Source organism: Oncorhynchus tshawytscha, linkage group LG28 (assembly GCF_018296145.1).
Source record: "Oncorhynchus tshawytscha isolate Ot180627B linkage group LG28, Otsh_v2.0, whole genome shotgun sequence".
In the NCBI taxonomy this organism is placed as follows: domain Eukaryota; kingdom Metazoa; phylum Chordata; class Actinopteri; order Salmoniformes; family Salmonidae; genus Oncorhynchus; species Oncorhynchus tshawytscha.
This window is the reverse complement of record NC_056456.1, coordinates 28231280-28252179: the sequence shown is the minus strand read 5'-3', so window position 1 is coordinate 28252179 and position 20900 is coordinate 28231280. Positions and strand designations below refer to the sequence as shown.

The 20900-nt window shown below is 44.9% G+C and overlaps 1 protein-coding gene across 5 annotated transcripts in view; it reads right to left on the bottom strand.

Annotated features, from left to right (window-relative positions):
* The window catches only part of xrn1 (5'-3' exoribonuclease 1), a 48769-nt gene extending 28516 nt beyond the window's left edge, over positions 1-20253 (bottom strand). For 4 of the 5 annotated variants that reach the window (XM_042307791.1, XM_042307794.1, XM_042307793.1 and 1 more), the window contains exons 1-7: positions 20016-20252; positions 18757-18989; positions 18552-18649; positions 18177-18286; positions 2583-2693; positions 1652-1737; positions 163-250 (exon numbers count right to left, since the gene is read on the bottom strand). In XM_042307791.1, coding sequence (XP_042163725.1) covers positions 163-250; positions 1652-1737; positions 2583-2693; positions 18177-18286; positions 18552-18649; positions 18757-18989; positions 20016-20090 — 801 coding nt within the window. In that variant the 5' untranslated portion in view covers positions 20091-20252. Of the gene's footprint in view, positions 1-162; positions 251-1651; positions 1738-2582; positions 2694-18176; positions 18287-18551; positions 18650-18756; positions 18990-20015 lie in introns of all 5 variants that reach the window. The other variant, XM_042307795.1, reaches the window with a different exon arrangement.
* Between the last annotated feature and the right edge of the window lie 647 nt (positions 20254-20900).

Sequence of the window (20900 nt, the reverse complement as noted above, 5' to 3'; positions counted from 1 at the left end):
TGAGATCTTACTGTAAGGAACAACCAATCATATGACCTTATTATTATTCAAACCATTCATAGAGAACTGATAGTGTGAATTGATTACTTTTAGGGGAGTTTATTTTGAATCTACTATATTGGTCACACTCCAGCAAGATTTGTATGAATGAATGTGTCTTACCTTAACTTCAGAGAACTCGTAGTCTATGTACTCCCTAAATAGTGACAGGTGCAGTAGGTGGAAGGTTGTCTCCTCTGGAGCAGTTATTCTACAGGAGGACAATACATACTGATTACTAGGGATGGCATTGGAAATAATACCGAACAAAAATAGAAAAACGCAACAAGTGTTGCTCCCAGGTTTGATGAGCTGAAATAAAAGATCCCAGAAATAGTTCCATACGCACAAAAACCTATTTCTCTAAAATGTACGGAAATGTGTTCACATCCCTGTTAGTGAGCATTTCTCCTTTGCCAAGATAATCCATCCACCTGAAGGGTGTGGCATATCAAGAAGCTGATTAAACAGCATGATCATTACACATGTTCACCTTGTGATGGGGACAATAAAAGACCACTCTAAAATGTGCAGTTTTGTCACAACACAATGCCACAGATGCCTCAAGTTGAGGGAGTGTGCAATTGGCATGCTGACAGCAGGAATATCCACCAGAACTGTTGCCAGATCATTTCTATACCATAAGCTGCCTTCAGTGTTGTTTTAAAGAATTTGGCAGTATATCCAACCGGCCTCACAACCGCAGACCATGTGTAACCACGCCAGCCCAGGACCTCCACATCCTGCTTCTTCACCTGTGGGATCATCTGAGACCAGTCACTCTGAGTATTTCTGTCTGTAATGAAGCCCCTTTGTGGGGAGAAACTAATTCTGATTGGCTGGGCCTGGCTCCCAAGCGGGTGCACCCCATCCATTCATGTGAAATACATATTTCAAAGCCACTTATATTGGTCGCATACACATGTTTAGCAAATGTTATTGCAGGTGTAGCAAAATGTTCCTTGCGCCAACAGTGCATTAATGTCTAACAATACACACATCTAAAAAGTAAAAAGAATGGAATTCAGAAATATAGAATGGAAGAAATAAAATAAAAAAGTTGCTTAGTAGCCTTGTTATGAACTATAACTCAAAATTGGTGCATGTTGCATTTATATTTTTGTTCAGTATATTTCACTATTAAAATCATATCAAGACATTTCAGTTTTCTGGATAGTCAATTCTATTAAAAAAAAAAATGTAAATACATAATATTATCATTTAAAAATGTCTTTATACTCTCTTGAACAATCAGAATGATGCAAATTCTGAGAGCAGAGGAAAGCTACCACACCAGCAGACATGCTGCTATTCTCCGGTAGTTTTAGGCTAACAGCAACAGTGAAAGAGAAGTCTGATAGAACTAAATATCTTTCTGGTGAATGTTTTGCATTGATCCGTGTCAGGTCTTGAGGAACCCCGTTATGTGCATGCCTGTAATTGCCATTTCTCCAAAAAATGAACAAACAAGTAATCGAATACAAACGTCCGTTCAGATTTTCGAATAAGTGCCCATCGTTATACCTCTGTCTTACACACACACACACACACACACACACACACACACACACACACACACACAGCACTGTCTCTTGCACATGCCCACACACACCTTTTCTGGTTTTTCTTCCCTCCAAAGCGGACCTCTTCTCTGAGTAGGGAGAAGTGTGGCTCATGGCTCGTCAGACCTAACATCATCTGTAGGAGAGGAGTGAGAGATATCATAGTTAACACAACAGAACTTCCATCACCTGTAGGAGAGGAGTGAGAGATATCATTGTTAACACAACAGACCTTCCATCACCTGTAGGAGACTAGTGAGAGATATCATAGTTAACACAACAGACCTTCCATCACCTGTAGGAGAGGAGTGAGAGATATCATAGTTAACACAACAGACCTTCCATAACCTGTAGGAGAGGAGTGAGAGATATCATAGTTAACACAACAGACCTTACATCACCTGTAGGAGAGGAGTGAGAGATATCATAGTTAACACAACAGACCTTCCATCACCTGTAGGAGACTAGTGAGAGATATCATAGTTAACACAACAGACCTTCCATCACCTGTAGGAGACTAGTGAGAGATATCATAGTTAACACAACAGACCTTCCATCACCTGTAGGAGACTAGTGAGAGATATCATAGTTAACACAACAGACCTTCCATCACCTGTAGGAGAGGAGTGAGAGATATCATAGTTAACACAACAGACCTTACATCACCTGTAGGAGAGGAGTGAGAGATATCATAGTTAACACAACAGACCTTCCATAACCTGTAGGAGAGGAGTGAGAGATATCATAGTTAACACAACAGACCTTACATCACCTGTAGGAGAGGAGTGAGAGATATCATAGTTAACACAACAGACCTTACATCACAGCATACCAGAGTTTGTGTAAATAGTAAGAGAACTGTAAAAAGCTGACACTAAAATTACCAGAGACATACATATCACACACCCTCCCTGATACACATCTGTGCCATCTCTCTCACACACACACACACACACACACACACACACACAGGCCACCCACCAGGTCAGCGTCCAGGCCATAGAGACAGTGGCGTGTGTTTGGGTCGTGGTCTGGCTTGGTGTTTTCCCAGCGGATAAACTCCATGATCTTATGTTCTCCTTCTCCTGGAGTCTGGCAGGGAAACAGGCTTACAGTATTACCGTCTGACAGGGAAACAGGCTTACAGTATTACCGTCTGACAGGGAAACAGGCTTACAGTATTACCGTCTGACAGGGAAACAGTTAGGGTCGTTGAGGTGACCGTATTACCGTCTGAGAGAGAAACAGCGTTACAGTTAGGGCCGTTGAGGTGACCGTATTACCGTCTGAGAGAAACAGCGTTACAGTTAGGGCCGTTGAGGTGACCGTATTACCGTCTGAGAGAAACAGTGTTACAGTTAGGGCCGTTGAGGTGACCGTATTACCGTTAGAGAGAAACAGTGTTACAGTTAGGGCTGTTAGAACCGTATTACCGTTAGAGAGAAACAGTTAGGGCCGTTGAGGTGACCGTATTACCGTTGAGAGAAACAGTGTTACAGTTAGGGCTGTTGAGGAGGTGACCGTATTACCGTCTGAGAGAGAAACAGTTAGGGCTGTTGAGGTGACCGTATTACCGTCTGAGAGAGAAACAGTTAGGGCTGTTGAGGTGACCGTATTACTGTTAGAGAGAAACAGTGTTACAGTTAGGGCTGTTGAGGTGACCGTATTACCGTCAGAGAGAGAAACAGTTAGGGCTGTTGAGGTGACCGTATTACCGTCTGAGAGAGAAACAGTTAGGGCTGTTGAGGTGACCGTTTTACAGTCTGAGAGAGAAACAGTGTTACAGTTAAGGCCGTTGAGGTGACCGTATTACCGTTAGAGAGAAACAGTGTTACAGTTAGGGCTGTTGAGGTGACCGTATTACCGTTAGAGAGAGAAACAGTGTTACAGTTAGGGCTGTTGAGGTGACCGTATTACCGTTAGAGAGAAAAACAGTTAGGGCTGTTGAGGTGACCGTATTACCGTCTGAGAGAGAAACAGTTAGGGCTGTTGAGGTGACCATATTACCGTCTGAGAGAGAAACAGTGTTACAGTTAGGGCTGTTGAGGTGACCGTATTACCGTCTGAGAGAGAAACAGTTAGGGCTGTTGAGGTGACCATATTACCGTTAGAGAGAAACAGCATTACAGTTAGGGCTGTTGAGGTGACCGTATTACCGTTAGAGAGAAACAGTGTTACAGTTAGGGCCGTTGAGGTGACCGTATTACCGTCTGAGAGAAACAGTGTTACAGTTAGGGCTGTTGAGGTGACCGTATTACCGTTAGAGAGAAACAGCATTACAGTTAGGGCTGTTGAGGTGACCGTATTACCGTTAGAGAGAAAACAGTGTTACAGTTAGGGCTGTTGAGGTGACCGTATTACCGTTAGAGAGAAACAGTTAGGGCTGTTGAGGTGACCGTATTACCGTCTGAGAGAGAAACAGTTAGGGCTGTTGAGGTGACCGTATTACCGTTAGAGAGAGAAACAGTTAGGGCTGTTGAGGTGACCGTATTACCGTTAGAGAGAAACAGTTAGGGCTGTTGAGGTGACCGTATTACCGTCTGAGAGAGAAACAGTTAGGGCTGTTGAGGTGACCGTATTACCGTCTGAGAGAGAAACAGTTAGGGCTGTTGAGGTGACCGTATTACCGTCTGAGAGAGAAACAGTTAGGGCTGTTGAGGTGACCGTATTACCGTCTGAGAGAGAAACAGTTAGGGCTGTTGAGGTGACCGTATTACCGTCTGAGAGAAACTGTTGAGTGACCGTATTACCGTCTGAGTTAGGGCTGTTGAGGTGACCGTATTACCGTCTGAGAGAGAAACAGTGTTACAGTTAGGGCTGTTGAGGTGACCGTATTACCGTCTGAGAGAAACAGTTAGGGCTGTTGAGGTGACCGTATTACCGTTAGAGAGAAACAGTGTTACAGTTAGGGCTGTTGAGGTGACCGTATTACCGTCTGAGAGAAACAGTGTTACAGTTAGGGCTGTTGAGGTGACCGTATTACCGTCTGAGAGAAACAGCATTACAGTTAGGGCTGTTGAGGTGACCGTATTACCGTCTGAGAGAGAAACAGTTAGTTACAGTTAGGGCTGTTGAGGTGACCGTATTACCGTTAGAGAGAAACAGTGTTACAGTTAGGGCTGTTGAGGTGACCGTATTACCGTTAGAGAGAAACAGTGTTACAGTTAGGGCTGTTGAGGTGACCGTATTACCGTCTGAGAGAGAAACAGTTAGGGCTGTTGAGGTGACCGTATTACCGTTAGAGAGAGAAACAGTTAGGGCTGTTGAGGTGACCGTATTACCGTTAGAGAGAGAAACAGTTAGGGCTGTTGAGGTGACCGTATTACCGTCTGAGAGAGAAACAGTTAGGGCTGTTGAGGTGACCGTATTACCGTTAGAGAGAAACAGCGTTACAGTTAGGGCTGTTGAGGTGACCGTATTACCGTTAGAGAGAAACAGTTACCGTTGAGGTGACCGTATTACCGTCTGAGAGAGAAGTGTTACAGTTAGGGCTGTTGAGGTGACCGTATTACCGTCTGAGAGAGAAACAGTGTTACAGTTAGGGCTGTTGAGGTGACCGTATTACCGTCTGAGAGAGTTACAGTGTTACAGTTTAGGGCTGTTGAGGTGACCGTATTACCGTTAGAGAGAAACAGTGTTACAGTTAGGGCTGTTGAGGTGACCATATTACCGTTAGAGAGAAACAGTGTTACAGTTAGGGCTGTTGAGGTGACCATATTACCGTTAGAGAGAAACAGTGTTACAGTTAGGGCTGTTGAGGTGACCATATTACCGTCTGAGAGAAACAGCTTTACAGTTAGGGCTGTTGAGGTGACCGTATTACCGTCTGAGAGAAACAGCGTTACAGTTAGGGCCGTTGAGGTGACCGTATTACCGTCTGAGAGAAACAGTGTTACAGTTAGGGCTGTTGAGGTGACCGTATTACCGTCTGAGAGAAACAGCATTACAGTTAGGGCCGTTGAGGTGACCGTATTACCGTCTGAGAGAAACAGCATTACAGTTAGGGCTGTTGAGGTGACCGTATTACCGTCTGAGAGAAACAGTATTACAGTTAGGGCTGTTGAGGTGACCGTATTACCGTCTGAGAGAGAAACAGTGTTACAGTTAGGGCTGTTGAGGTGACCATATTACCATTAGAGAGAAACAGCATTACAGTTAGGGCTGTTGAGGTGACCATATTACCGTTAGAGAGAGAAACAGCATTACAGTTAGGGCCGTTGAGGTGACCGTATTACCGTCTGAGAGAGAAACAGCGTTACAGTTAGGGCTGTTGAGGTGACCGTATTACCGTCTGAGAGAAACAGCATTACAGTTAGGGCTGTTGAGGTGACCGTATTACCGTTAGAGAGAAACAGCATTACAGTTAGGGCCGTTGAGGTGGCCGTATTACCGTCTGAGAGAGAAACAGTTAGGGCCGTTGAGGTGACCGTATTACAGTCTGAGAGAGAAACAGTGTTACAGTTGGGGCCGTTGAGGTGACCGTATTACCGTTAGAGAGAAACAGTGTTACAGTTAGGGCTGTTGAGGTGACCGTATTACCGTCTGAGAGAGAAACAGTGTTACAGTTAGGGCTGTTGAGGTGACCATATTACCGTTAGAGAGAGAAACAGCGTTACAGTTAGGGCCGTTGAGGTGACCGTATTACCGTCTGAGAGAGAAACAGTGTTACAGTTAGGGCTGTTGAGGTGACCGTATTACCGTTAGAGAGAAACAGTTAGGGCTGTTGAGGTGACCGTATTACTGTTAGAGAGAAACAGTTAGGGCTGTTGAGGTGACCGTATTACCGTCTGAGAGAGAAACAGTGTTACAGTTAGGGCCGTTGAGGTGACCGTATTACCGTTAGAGAGAAACAGTGTTACAGTTAGGGCTGTTGAGGTGACCGTATTACCGTCTGAGAGAAACAGTGTTACAGTTAGGGCTGTTGAGGTGACCGTATTACCGTCTGAGAGAAACAGTATTACAGTTAGGGCTGTTGAGGTGACCGTATTACCGTCTGAGAGAGAAACAGTTAGGGCCGTTGAGGTGACCGTATTACCGTCTGAGAGAGAAACAGTGTTACAGTTAGGGCTGTTGAGGTGACCGTATTACCATTAGAGAGAGAAACAGTGTTACAGTTAGGGCTGTTGAGGTGACCGTATTACCGTCTGAGAGAGAAACAGTGTTACAGTTAGGGCTGTTGAGGTGACCGTATTACCGTTAGAGAGAGAAACAGTGTTACAGTTAGGGCTGTTGAGGTGACCATATTACCGTTAGAGAGAAACAGTGTTACAGTTAGGGCTGTTGAGGTGACCATATTACCGTTAGAGAGAAACAGTGTTACAGTTAGGGCTGTTGAGGTGACCATATTACCGTTAGAGAGAAACACTGTTACAGTTAGGGCTGTTGAGGTGACCATATTACCGTCTGAGAGAAACAGCATTACAGTTAGGGCCGTTGAGGTGACCGTATTACCGTCTGAGAGAAACAGAGTTACAGTTAGGGCTGTTGAGGTGACCATATTACCGTCTGAGAGAAACAGCATTACAGTTAGGGCCGTTGAGGTGACCGTATTACCGTCTGAGAGAAACAGAGTTACAGTTAGGGCCGTTGAGGTGACCGTATTACCGTTAGAGAGAGAAACAGCATTACAGTTAGGGCTGTTGAGGTGACCGTATTACCGTCTGAGAGAAACAGTGTTACAGTTAGGGCTGTTGAGGTGACCGTATTACCGTCTGAGAGAAACAGTGTTACAGTTAGGGCTGTTGAGGTGACCGTATTACCGTCTGAGAGAAACAGCGTTACAGTTAGGGCTGTTGAGGTGACCGTATTACCGTCTGAGAGAAAAGCACAGTTAGGGCTGTTGAGGTGACCGTATTACCGTCTGAGAGAGAAACAGTTAGGGCTGTTGAGGTGACCGTATTACCGTCTGAGAGAGAAACAGTTAGGGCTGTTGAGGTGACTGTTGAAACAGGTGTTGAGGTGACCGTATTACCGTCTGAGAGAGAAACAGTTAGGGCTGTTGAGGTGACCGTATTACCGTCTGAGAGAAACAGTTAGGGCTGTTGAGGTGACCGTATTACCGTCTGAGAGAGAAACAGTTAGGGCTGTTGAGGTGACCGTATTACCGTCTGAGAGAAACAGTTAGGGCTGTTGAGGTGACCGTATTACCGTCTGAGAGAGAAACAGTTAGGGCTGTTGAGGTGACCGTATTACCGTTAGAGAGAAACAGTGTTACAGTTAGGGCTGTTGAGGTGACCGTATTACCGTCTGAGAGAAACAGTATTACAGTTAGGGCTGTTGAGGTGACCGTATTACCGTCTGAGAGAGAAACAGTTAGGGCTGTTGAGGTGACCGTATTACCGTTAGAGAGAAACAGCATTACAGTTAGGGCTGTTGAGGTGACCGTATTACCGTCTGAGAGAGAAACAGTTAGGGCCGTTGAGGTGACCGTATTACCGTCTGAGAGAGAAACAGTGTTACAGTTAGGGCTGTTGAGGTGACCGTATTACCGTCTGAGAGAGAAACAGTGTTACAGTTAGGGAAGTTGAAGTGACCGTATTACCGTCTGAGAGAAACAGTGTTACAGTTAGGGCTGTTGAGGTGACCGTATTACCGTTAGAGAGAGAAACAGTTAGGGCTGTTGAGCTGACCGTATTACCGTCTGAGAGAGAAACAGTGTTACAGTTAGGGCTGTTGAGGTGACCATATTACCGTCTGAGAGAAACAGCATTACAGTTAGGGCCGTTGAGGTGACCGTATTACCGTCTGAGAGAAACAGCGTTACAGTTAGGGCCGTTGAGGTGACCGTATTACCGTTAGAGAGAAACAGTGTTACAGTTAGGGCTGTTGAGGTGACCGTATTACCGTCTGAGAGAGAAACAGTGTTACAGTTAGGGCTGTTGAGGTGACCGTATTACCGTTAGAGAGAAACAGTGTTACAGTTAGGGCCGTTGAGGTGACCGTATTACCGTCTGAGAGAGAAACAGTTAGGGCCGTTGAGGTAACCGTATTACCGTTAGAGAGAAACAGTGTTACAGTTAGGGCTGTTGAGGTGACCGTATTACCGTCTGAGAGAAACAGTATTACAGTTAGGGCTGTTGAGGTGACCGTATTACCGTCTGAGAGAAACAGCATTACAGTTAGGGCTGTTGAGGTGACCGTATTACCGTCTGAGAGAAACAGTGTTACAGTTAGGGCTGTTGAGGTGACCGTATTACCGTTAGAGAGAAACAGTGTTACAGTTAGGGCTGTTGAGGTGACCGTATTACCGTCTGAGAGAGAAACAGTTAGGGCTGTTGAGGTGACCGTATTACCGTCTGAGAGAGAAACAGTTAGGGCTGTTGAGGTGACCGTATTACCGTCTGAGAGAGAAACAGTGTTACAGTTAGGGCTGTTGAGGTGACCGTATTACCGTCTGAGAGAGAAACAGTGTTACAGTTAGGGCTGTTGAGTGACCGTATTACCGTCTGAGAGAAACAGTGTTACAGTTAGGGCTGTTGAGGTGACCGTAGGTGACCGTATTACCGTTAGAGAGAGAAACAGTTAGGGCTGTTGAGGTGACCGTATTACCGTTAGAGAGAGAAACAGTTAGGGCCGTTGAGCTGACCGTATTACCGTCTGAGAGAGAAACAGTGTTACAGTTAGGGCTGTTGAGGTGACCATATTACCGTTAGAGAGAAACAGCATTACAGTTAGGGCTGTTGAGGTGACCATATTACCGTTAGAGAGAAACAGCATTACAGTTAGGGCTGTTGAGGTGACCATATTACCGTCTGAGAGAAACAGCGTTACAGTTAGGGTCGTTGAGGTGACCGTATTACCGTCTGAGAGAGAAACAGTTAGGGCTGTTGAGGTGACCGTATTACCGTCTGAGAGAGAAACAGTTAGGGCTGTTGAGGTGACCGTATTACCGTTAGAGAGAAACAGTGTTACAGTTAGGGCTGTTGAGGTGACCGTATTACCGTCTGAGAGAAACAGTGTTACAGTTAGGGCTGTTGAGGTGACCGTATTACCGTTAGAGAGAAACAGCATTACAGTTAGGGCTGTTGAGGTGACCATATTACCGTTAGAGAGAAACAGCATTACAGTTAGGGCTGTTGAGGTGACCATATTACCGTCTGAGAGAAACAGCGTTACAGTTAGGGTCGTTGAGGTGACCGTATTACCGTCTGAGAGAGAAACAGTTAGGGCTGTTGAGGTGACCGTATTACCGTCTGAGAGAGAAACAGTTAGGGCTGTTGAGGTGACCGTATTACCGTCTGAGAGAAACAGCGTTACAGTTAGGGCTGTTGAGGTGACCGTATTACCGTCTGAGAGAGAAACAGTTAGGGCTGTTGAGGTGACCATATTACCGTTAGAGAGAAACAGCACAGTTAGGGCTTTGAGGTGACAGTTAGGGCTGTTGAGCTGTGACCGTATTACCGTCTAGAGAGAAACAGTGTTACAGTTAGGGCTGTTGAGGTGACCGTATTACCGTCTGAGAGAAACAGTGTTACAGTTAGGGCTGTTGAGGTGACCGTATTACCGTTAGAGAGAAACAGTGTTACAGTTAGGGCCGTTGAGGTGACCGTATTACCGTCTGAGAGAAACAGTGTTACAGTTAGGGCTGTTGAGGTGACCGTATTACCGTTAGAGAGAAACAGCATTACAGTTAGGGCTGTTGAGGTGACCATATTACCGTTAGAGAGAAACAGCATTACAGTTAGGGCTGTTGAGGTGACCATATTACCGTTAGAGAGAAACAGTGTTACAGTTAGGGCTGTTGAGGTGACCGTATTACAGTCTGAGAGAGAAACAGTGTTACAGTTAGGGCCGTTGAGGTGACCGTATTACCGTCAGAGAGAAACAGTTAGGGCTGTTGAGGTGACCGTATTACCGTCTGAGAGAAACAGTATTACAGTTAGGGCTGTTGAGGTGACCGTATTACCGTTAGAGAGAAACAGTTAGGGCTGTTGAGGTGACCGTATTACCGTTAGAGAGAAACAGTGTTACAGTTAGGGCTGTTGAGGTGACCATATTACCGTTAGAGAGAAACAGTTAGGGCTGTTGAGGTGACCATATTACCGTTAGAGAGAAACAGCATTACAGTTAGGGCTGTTGAGGTGACCGTATTACCGTCTGAGAGAGAAACAGTGTTACAGTTAGGGCTGTTGAGGTGACCGTATTACCGTCTGAGAGAGAAACAGTTAGGGCCGTTGAGGTGACCGTATTACCGTCTGAGAGAGAAACAGTTAGGGCCGTTGAGGTGACCGTATTACCGTCTGAGAGAGAAACAGTGTTACAGTTAGGGCTGTTGAGGTGACCGTATTACCGTCTGAGAGAAACAGCGTTACAGTTAGGGCCGTTGAGGTGACCGTATTACCGTCTGAGAGAAACAGTGTTACAGTTAGGGCTGTTGAGGTGACCGTATTACCGTCTGAGAGAGAAACAGTTAGGGCTGTTGAGGTGACCGTATTACCGTCTGAGAGAGAAACAGTGTTACAGTTAGGGCCGTTGAAGTGACCGTATTACCGTCTGAGAGAAACAGTGTTACAGTTAGGGCTGTTGAGGTGTCCATATTACCGTCAGAGAGAGAAACAGTTAGGGCTGTTGAGGTGACCGTATTACCGTTAGAGAGAGAAACAGTTAGGGCTGTTGAGCTGACCGTATTACCGTTAGAGAGAAACAGTGTTACAGTTAGGGCCGTTGAGGTGACCGTATTACCGTCTGAGAGAAACAGCATTACAGTTAGGGCCGTTGAGGTGACCGTATTACCGTCTGAGAGAAACAGCGTTACAGTTAGGGCCGTTGAGGTGACCGTATTACCGTCTGAGAGAAACAGTGTTACAGTTAGGGCCGTTGAGGTGACCGTATTACTGTCTGAGAGAGAAACAGTTAGGGCTGTTGAGGTGACCGTATTACCGTCTGAGAGAGAAACAGTTAGGGCTGTTGAGGTGACCGTATTACCGTTAGAGAGAAACAGTTAGGGCTGTTGGTGAGGTGACCGTATTACAGTTAGTTGTTGAGAGTTAGAGAAACAGTTAGGGCTGTTGAGGTGACCGTGACCGTCTGAGAGAGAAACAGTGTTACAGTTAGGGCCGTTGAGGTGACCGTATTACCGTTAGAGAGAAACAGTGTTACAGTTAGGGCTGTTGAGGTGACCGTATTACCGTCTGAGAGAAACAGTGTTACAGTTAGGGCTGTTGAGGTGACCGTATTACCGTCTGAGAGAAACAGTGTTACAGTTAGGGCTGTTGAGGTGACCGTATTACCGTCTGAGAGAAACAGTGTTACAGTTAGGGCTGTTGAGGTGACCGTATTACCGTCTGAGAGAGAAACAGTTAGGGCTGTTGAGGTGACCGTATTACCGTCTGAGAGAGAAACAGTGTTACAGTTAGGGCCGTTGAGGTGACCGTATTACCGTCTGAGAGAGAAACAGTTAGGGCTGTTGAGGTGACCGTATTACCGTCTGAGAGAGAAACAGTTAGGGCTGTTGAGGTGACCGTATTACCGTTAGAGAGAAACAGTGTTACAGTTAGGGCTGTTGAGGTGACCGTATTACCGTTTGAGAGAGAAACAGTGTTACAGTTAGGGCCGTTGAGGTGACCGTATTACCGTCTGAGAGAAACAGCATTACAGTTAGGGCTGTTGAGGTGACCGTATTACCGTCTGAGAGAGAAACAGCGTTACAGTTAGGGCCGTTGAGGTGACCGTATTACCGTTAGAGAGAAACAGTTAGGGCCGTTGAGGTGACCGTATTACCGTCTGAGAGAGAAACAGTGTTACAGTTAGGGCTGTTGAGGTGACCGTATTACCGTCTGAGAGAGAAACAGTGTTACAGTTAGGGCTGTTGAGGTGACCGTATTACCGTTAGAGAGAGAAACAGTGTTACAGTTAGGGCTGTTGAGGTGACCGTATTACCGTCTGAGAGAGAAACAGTGTTACAGTTAGGGCTGTTGAGGTGACCGTATTACCGTTAGAGAAAAGTGTTACAGTTAGGGCCGTTGAGGTGACCGTATTACCGTCTGAGAGAGAAACAGTTAGGGCTGTTGAGCTGACCGTATTACCGTTAGAGAGAGAAACAGTGTTACAGTTAGGGCTGTTGAGGTGACCGTATTACCGTTAGAGAGAGAAACAGTGTTACAGTTAGGGCCGTTGAGGTGACCATATTACCGTTAGAGAGAAACAGTGTTACAGTTAGGGCTGTTGAGGTGACCGTATTACCGTCTGAGAGAGAAACAGTTAGGGCTGTTGAGGTGACCGTATTACCGTTAGAGAGAAACAGTGTTACAGTTAGGGCTGTTGAGGTGACCGTATTACCGTCTGAGAGAAACAGTATTACAGTTAGGGCCATTGAGGTGACCATATTACCGTCAGAGAGAAACAGTTAGGGTCGTTGAGGTGACCGTATTACCGTCTGAGAGAGAAACAGTTAGGGCCGTTGAGGTGACCGTATTACCGTTAGAGAGAGAAACAGTGTTACAGTTAGGGCTGTTGAGGTGACCGTATTACCGTTAGAGAGAGAAACAGTGTTACAGTTAGGGCTGTTGAGGTGACCGTATTACCGTTAGAGAGAGAAACAGTTAGGGCCGTTGAGGTGACCGTATTACCGTTAGAGAGAAACAGTGTTACAGTTAGGGCTGTTGAGGTGACCGTATTACCGTCTGAGAGAAACAGTGTTACAGTTAGGGCTGATGAGGTGACCGTATTACCGTCTGAGAGAGAAACAGTGTTACAGTTAGGGCCATTGAGGTGACCGTATTACCGTCTGAGAGAAACAGTGTTACAGTTAGGGCTGTTGAGGTGACCGTATTACCGTTAGAGAGAGAAACAGTTAGGGCTGTTGGTGACCGTATTACCGTTAGAGAGAGAAACAGTTAGGGCTGTTGAGGTGACCGTATTACCGTTAGAGAGAGAAACAGTTAGGGCTGTTGAGGTGACCGTATTACAGTCTGAGAGAGAAACAGTGTTACAGTTAGGGCCGTTGAGGTGACCGTATTACCGTCTGAGAGAAACAGTGTTACAGTTAGGGCTGTTGAGGTGACCGTATTACCGTCTGAGAGAGAAACAGTGTTACAGTTAGGGCTGTTGAGGTGACCGTATTACCGTCTGAGAGAGAAACAGTTAGGGCTGTTGAGGTGACCGTATTACAGTCTGAGAGAGAAACAGTGTTACAGTTAGGGCTGTTGAGGTGACCGTATTACCGTCTGAGAGAGAAACAGTGTTACAGTTAGGGCCGTTGAGGTGACCGTATTACCGTCTGAGAGAAACAGTGTTACAGTTAGGGCTGTTGAGGTGACCGTATTACCGTTAGAGAGAAACAGTGTTACAGTTAGGGCTGTTGAGGTGACCGTATTACCGTCTGAGAGAGAAACAGTGTTACAGTTAGGGCTGTTGAGGTGACCGTATTACCGTTAGAGAGAGAAACAGTTAGGGCTGTTGAGGTGACCGTATTACCGTTAGAGAGAGAAACAGTTAGGGCCGTTGAGGTGACCGTATTACCGTCTGAGAGAAACAGTGTTACAGTTAGGGCTGTTGAGGTGACCGTATTACCGTTAGAGAGAGAAACAGTGTTACAGTTAGGGCTGTTGAGGTGACCGTATTACCGTCTGAGAGAAACAGCGTTACAGTTAGGGCCGTTGAGGTGACCGTAATACCGCGACACTGGTAGTCATGAGTCATGACCACTGTCAAATTCAATGTGACTGGTGAGTCATGGTAATCTCCTCCTATGCACTCTGGACATAGTACCAACTCACTAACGATCATCAGGTCAGCCTGGTCGTCAGGGCTCCAGTGTCCCCCTAACCACTCTGACAGCAATGTAAATGCAATCGAATAATCACATCAAACATCATCAAAACAGTATCGTGCTTTTAAGGTCTTCGTCATTCACAATTAAAGTTGCCAAATAACTCTAAGGCTAGCATACACAGTGCATTCAGCAAGTATTCAGACCCCTTGACTTTTTCCACATTGTTACATTACCGCCTTATTCTAAAATGGATTAAATAGTTTCCCCCCCCCTATCAACCTACACACAATACTCCATAATGACAAAGCAAAAACAGGTTTCGAAATGTTTGCTAATTTATTAAAATTAAAACACTGAAATATCATATTTACATAAGTATTCAGACCCTTCACTCAGCACTTTGTTGAAGCACCTTTGGCAGTGATTACACCCTCAAACCTTCTTGGGTATGACGCTACAAGCTTGGCACACCTGTATTTGGGGTGTTTCTCCCACTCTTCTCTACAGATCATCTCAAGCTCTGTCAGGTTGGATAGGGAGCGTCGCTGCACAGCTATTTTCAGGTCTCTCCAGAGATGTCAAATCAAATCAAATTTTATTTGTCACATACACATGGTTAGCAGATGTTAATGCGAGTGTAGCGAAATGCTTGTGCTATTAGTTCCGACAATGCAGTAATAACCAACAAGTAATCTAACTAACAATTCCAAAACTACTACCTTATACACACAAGTGTAAGGGGATAAAGAATATGTACATAAGGATATATGAATGAGTGATGGTACAGAGCGGCATAGGCAAGATACAGTAGATGGTATCGAGTATAGTATATACATATGAGATGAGTATGTAAACAAAGTGGCATAGTTAGAGGCTAGTGATACATGTATTACGTAAAGATGCAGTAGATGATATAGAGTACAGTATATACATATACATATGAGATGAATAATGTAGAGTATGTAAACATTATATTAGGTAGCATTGTTTAAAGTGGCTAGTGATATATTTTACATCATTTCCCATCAATTCCCATTATTAACTGGCTGGAGTTGAGTCAGTGTGTTGGCAGCAGCCACTCAATGTTAGTGGTGGCTGTTTAACAGTCTGATGCCTTGAGATAGAAGCTGTTTTTCAGTCTCTCGGTCCCAGCTTTGATGCTGGCCTCGCAGTCGTGGGTGAACAGGGAGTACAGGAGAGGGCTCAGAACGCACCCTTGTGGGGCCCCAGTGTTGAGGATCAGCGGGCTGGTGATGTTGTTGCCTACCCTCACCACCTGGGGGCGGCCCGTCAGGAAGTCCAGTACCCAGTTGCACAGGGCGGGGTTGAGACCCAGGGTCTCGAGCTTTTTGACGAGCTTAGAGGGTACTATGATGTTAAATGCCGAGCTGTAGTCGATGAACAGCATTCTCACATAGGTATTCCTCTTGTCCAGATGGGTTAGGGCAGTGTGCAGTGTGGTTGAGATTGCATCGTCTGTGGACCTATTCGGGCGGTAAGCAAATTGGAGTGGGTCTAGGGTGTCAGGTAGGGTGGAGGTCATATGGTCCTTGACTAGTCTCTCAAAGCACTTCATGATGACGGAAGTGAGTGCTACGGGGCGGTAGTCGTTTAGCTCAGTTACCTTAGCTTTCTTGGGAACAGGAACAATGGTGGCCCTCTTGAAGCATGTGGGAACAGCAGACTGGGATAGGGATTGATTGAATATGTCCGTAAACACACCAGCCAGCTGGTCTGCGCATGCTCTGAGGGCGCGGCTGGGGATGCCGTCTGGGCCTGCAGCCTTGCGAGGGTTAACACGTTTAAATGTTTTCCTCACATCGGCTGCAGTGAAGGAGAGTTCGCATGTTCTGGTTGCGGGCCGTGTCAGTGGCACTGTATATTTTTGATCGGGTTAATGTCCGGGCTCTGGCTGAGCCACTCAAGGACATTCAGAGGCTTGTCCCAAAGCCATTCCTGCGTCGTCTTGGCTGTGTGCTTAGGGTCGTTGTCCTGCTGGAAGGTGAACCTTCGCCCCAGTCTGAGGTCATGAGAGCGCTGGAGCTGGTTTTCATCAAGGACCTCTCTGTACTTTGCTCTGTTCATCTTTCCCTCGACCCTGACTAGTCTTCCAGTTCCTGCCGCTGAAAAACAACCCCACAGCATGATGCTGCGACCACCGTATTTTACCATAGGGATGGTGCCAGGTTTCCTCCAGACGTGACGTAATGTGCCTTTTACAGAGGAGTGGCTTCCGTCTGGCCACTCTACCATAGAGGCTTGATTTGTGGAGTGCTGCAGAGATGATGGTCCTTCAGGAAGGTTCTCCCATCTCTAAGGAACTCTGGAGCTATGTCAGTGACCATCGGGTTCTTGGTCACCTCCCTGACCAAGGCCCTTCTCCCCCGATTGCTCAGTTTGTCCAGCTCTAGGAAGTGTCTTGGTGGTTCTAAAAATGATTCTATTTAAGAATGATGGAGGCCACTGCGTTCTTGGGGACTGACCTGGCCACTGCGTTCTCTGAGATGCTGACCTGTTGCACCCTCGACAACTACTATGATTATTATTATTTGACCATGCTGGTCATCTATGAACATTTGAATATCTTGGCCATGTTCTGTTATAATCTCCACCCGGCACAGCCAGAAGAGGACTGGCCACCCCTCATTGCCTGGTTCCGCTCTAGGTTTCTTCCTAGGTTTTGGCCTTTCTAGGGAGTTTTTCCTAGCCACCGTGCTTCTACACCTGCATTGCTTGCGGTTTGGGGTTTTAGGCTGGGTTTCTGTACAGCACTTTGAGATATCAGCTGAAGTAAGAAGGGCTATATAAATACATTTGATTTTGATTTGAATTCCTTCAACCTCATGGCTTGATTTTTGCTCTGACATGCACTGTCAACTGTGGGTCCTTATATAGAGAGGTGTGCCTTTCCAAATCATGTCCAATCAATTAAATTTACCACAAGTGGACACCAAGTTGTAGAAACATCTCAAGGATGATCGATGGAAACAGGATGCACCTGAGCTCAATGTCAAGTCTCATAGCAAAGGGCCTGAATACTTATGTAAATAATGTATTTCTTTCTAAAAATGTGCTAACATTTCTAAAAAACTGTTTTCACTTTGCCATTATGGGGTATGTGTGTAGATTGATGAGGGAAAACATTTAATTCATTTTGGAATATGGCTGTAACAAAACAAAATGTGGAAAAAGGAAAGGGGTCTGAATACTTCCAGAATGCACTGTAGGACCTGTTTCAAATTATCACTTTTATGCTCAACATAGCCACTTCATATGCGCACTTCATATGCAATTACATGGAAAAATATGCTTTCTATTTTATTCAATATCTATTTTATAATCTTCTTACTATAAAATCATATAATGGCATGGGACTTATAAGCATATCTTGTTTGATAGATGAACAAGCCTACATCCTATGGCATGGCACATAGTCAGATAACATACAGCAGGCCAACTAATATTATATTCTTCTGAAATACATTTTCTTCATGTTATAGTGTTTTTTTACACCTGCCTAAAATAATGGATTTACTGTGATGATGTACATTCAATTGATTTATTAGACTTTTTAAAATGTTGATGTTTTCAAAGGCATGCATCAGCAGCTTGTATGTGTGGAGGCCTAGAGATGCTAAATGTGTTTGTTAATTAACGGTAAATTACAGTGAAACCGGCAGTCTTTTGCATGACAATAACCAGCTGACAAAATGTAATGTCCGCCACAGCCCTAGTTACAGTCAGTCACCGAGGAAAACAGAAGTCGCACGCACACTATGAAACATTTGTGGGGAAATCTGTGAAATGTGCAACAGAAACACACACTGACAGACATACATGCACACAGAGCCCCCAGCCCTCACCTCGTGTCCAGAAAGGTAGACGTTAACTCCTTTCCAGGCATTGTCTGTGGACAGTTTACTGTTGACAAAGTACTTGAGCTGCTCCTGTAACCTGGCCATGAAGTCCGTCCCTACAGGAGAGATATGATGGGTCGTATTCATTAGGCACCAAACAGAAGAAAACAGACCAAAACTGGGAGGGACTACCGGAACTTAATAAGAAGAAAAGCTTAATTTCCTTCTCTGTTGGAGAACATTTTGCTATGGTGTGCCCTAATGAATACAAACACCTTCATTCATGACACCTACATCCTAAAAACCTAGGATTTGGATGAGGGTATGAGCTGACAGATAGATAGGTGGAGAAGTGGATGGATTGTGTAGTAGGCTACATACCAGGTGTGATGCAGTTAGAGTCAAAGCGGGCCTCAGAGGGTAGGACCTCTCCTTTCTCTAGGGCCTTCTTTATCTTGTCCTCTGCTTCTTTGGCCGACCTTTACAAGAAACATGTTAATGAAGATGTGTGATCTATCACTATGCCACTCTGTCACAGATACAGCACATAAAGTTCAAATGAATTTATTATAATCATGATCATTACCTGAATCTCCTGCCTCTCTGCTGGTTCATCTTGGCCCGAGGAGCCACCCCATCCACGGCCATGAAGAACACCTTCCTGGGCTTGATGATCCTGAACAGCACCTCCAGATAGTGGAAGATGTCTGCAAAGATCTTCTCCTCCGAGATACGGAAGTGGACGTCCTCGTCATTGGGGTGGGAGCACTGGTGGATGATGCCATTCATATCCAGGTAGAGGTTGTCAAACTCCGGAATCTGGAGAAGAGGGGGGAAAGGGGAATGTTGGAGTAGTATGTCTATTAACCTATAGCAAGTGGATAATAGCATCAATCCTTGAATAATGGTGGAAGTGTATTTATGAGTTGAGGATAAAAACGATCTAGTGGGGTTAACTGGAAACAGTAGGAAGAAGTGCATTATTATTTAGGAAACATTAACATGCAGAGTTAACACGCTTGTAGCTAAACCACAGCATGACTCAGGGCAGAGGGTCACAGAGTCATACTGTGGCCTGAGGTCAACATTTCACTCCCTAATGCATATTGCATACCTACCAATCAGTAATGTAAATTACTTAGATAGAAATACTTTCAAGTGCTACTTAGGTACTATTTTTGGGTATGTGTACTTTACTATTTATATTTTTGACAACTTTTACTCCACTACTTTCCTAAACACAATGCATTTTTTACTCCCATACATTTTCCAGACACCCAAAAGTACTCGTTACATTAATTGAACGCTCAGGCAGGACATCAATATGGTCCAATTCACGCACCTATTAATATAATGCGTACTTTTTCCACCACTGATGGCGATACATTTGGGCTAACCTGGCGGTGATCTCGACAGTGTTGTATCAGGTCGACGACTGCAATGTGTTATTCAGAAAATGTTTCTATTTAGCTACTTGACAAACTTAAAGTGTAGCTAGCTAACATAGGTCTTATTCACACACGGTAGACTTATTGTTATGATCATCTAAACGGAGCTGGTAGTAGTAACATAAACTAGCTGGCTAAATAAGTACCTAGAGGGAAATGGAGTCAAACACGAAATTGGTTGGTAAATATTGGTTGGCTAACTAGCTATAGCTATGTTTATATTTACAATAACATGTTGGGTTATGTATTACCATAATAATCATATCAGTAGCGAGTGCAGCAGAGTGGAAACAGCAATACGTGGATATGAACCCGTTATAGGCCTGCTATATTTCGCTTGCTAGCTAGCTGCAACAGTAACGTTATTAATAAGCAAAGTAGAATATCGATATCATACCTGATGTTCCTTGACAACTTCACTCAGGCAAGGGTATCGCTCTGAAATCCATCGGTAGAATTTCGGCACTCCCATCTTGACCACAAACTCTTCCCTTTGAGCTAAATGTATACAATTTCAACGGTATAAGAGATGTGTAAAGTTACATGAGAAGTTGTGTTTGCTACGGGGTCCGGGATTTTGTTTCTGTAGCAGCTACGCTAACTAGCTGGCTGTAACTGTCCAGCCAGTAAAACAGTCCGGGTGGAATCTATGACGTAACAACCAGAAAGCCAGCTCTCAAACACAAAATTGTCAAATGTACTGTGTGACCAAATAGATATCATGTTTCAAATATTAATAAAACACAATTGAAATGTATAAATAACAAATCTAGGCTTGTTTTTCTTTTAATATGGTACTTTCATTCTTGTGCAATCATTTATTTGTTCCCGGCGATACACGCATTTAGTAATTACTGGTTCCACGTCAGCACAAAGAAGCGGACCAGCTAATGACGAACAACACAACATGCAACAATTTCAAAGATTTTACTGAGCTACAGTTCATATAAGGAAATCAGTCAATTGAAATGCATTAGGCCCTAATCTATGGATTCCACATGACTGTGAATACAGATATGCATCTGTTTGTCAAAGATACCTTTAAAAAAATAACAGGTAAGGGCGTGGATCATATAACCATTCAGCATCTGGTGTAACCACCATTTGCCTCATGCAGTGACGACACATCTCCTTCTCATAGAGTTGATCAGGCTATTGTGGCCTGTGGAATGTTTTCCCACTCCTCCTCAATGGCTGTGTGAAATTGCTGAATATTGGCAGGAACTGGAACACGTGGTCGTACGCGTAAATAAAGAGCATCCCAAACGTGCTCAATGGGTTA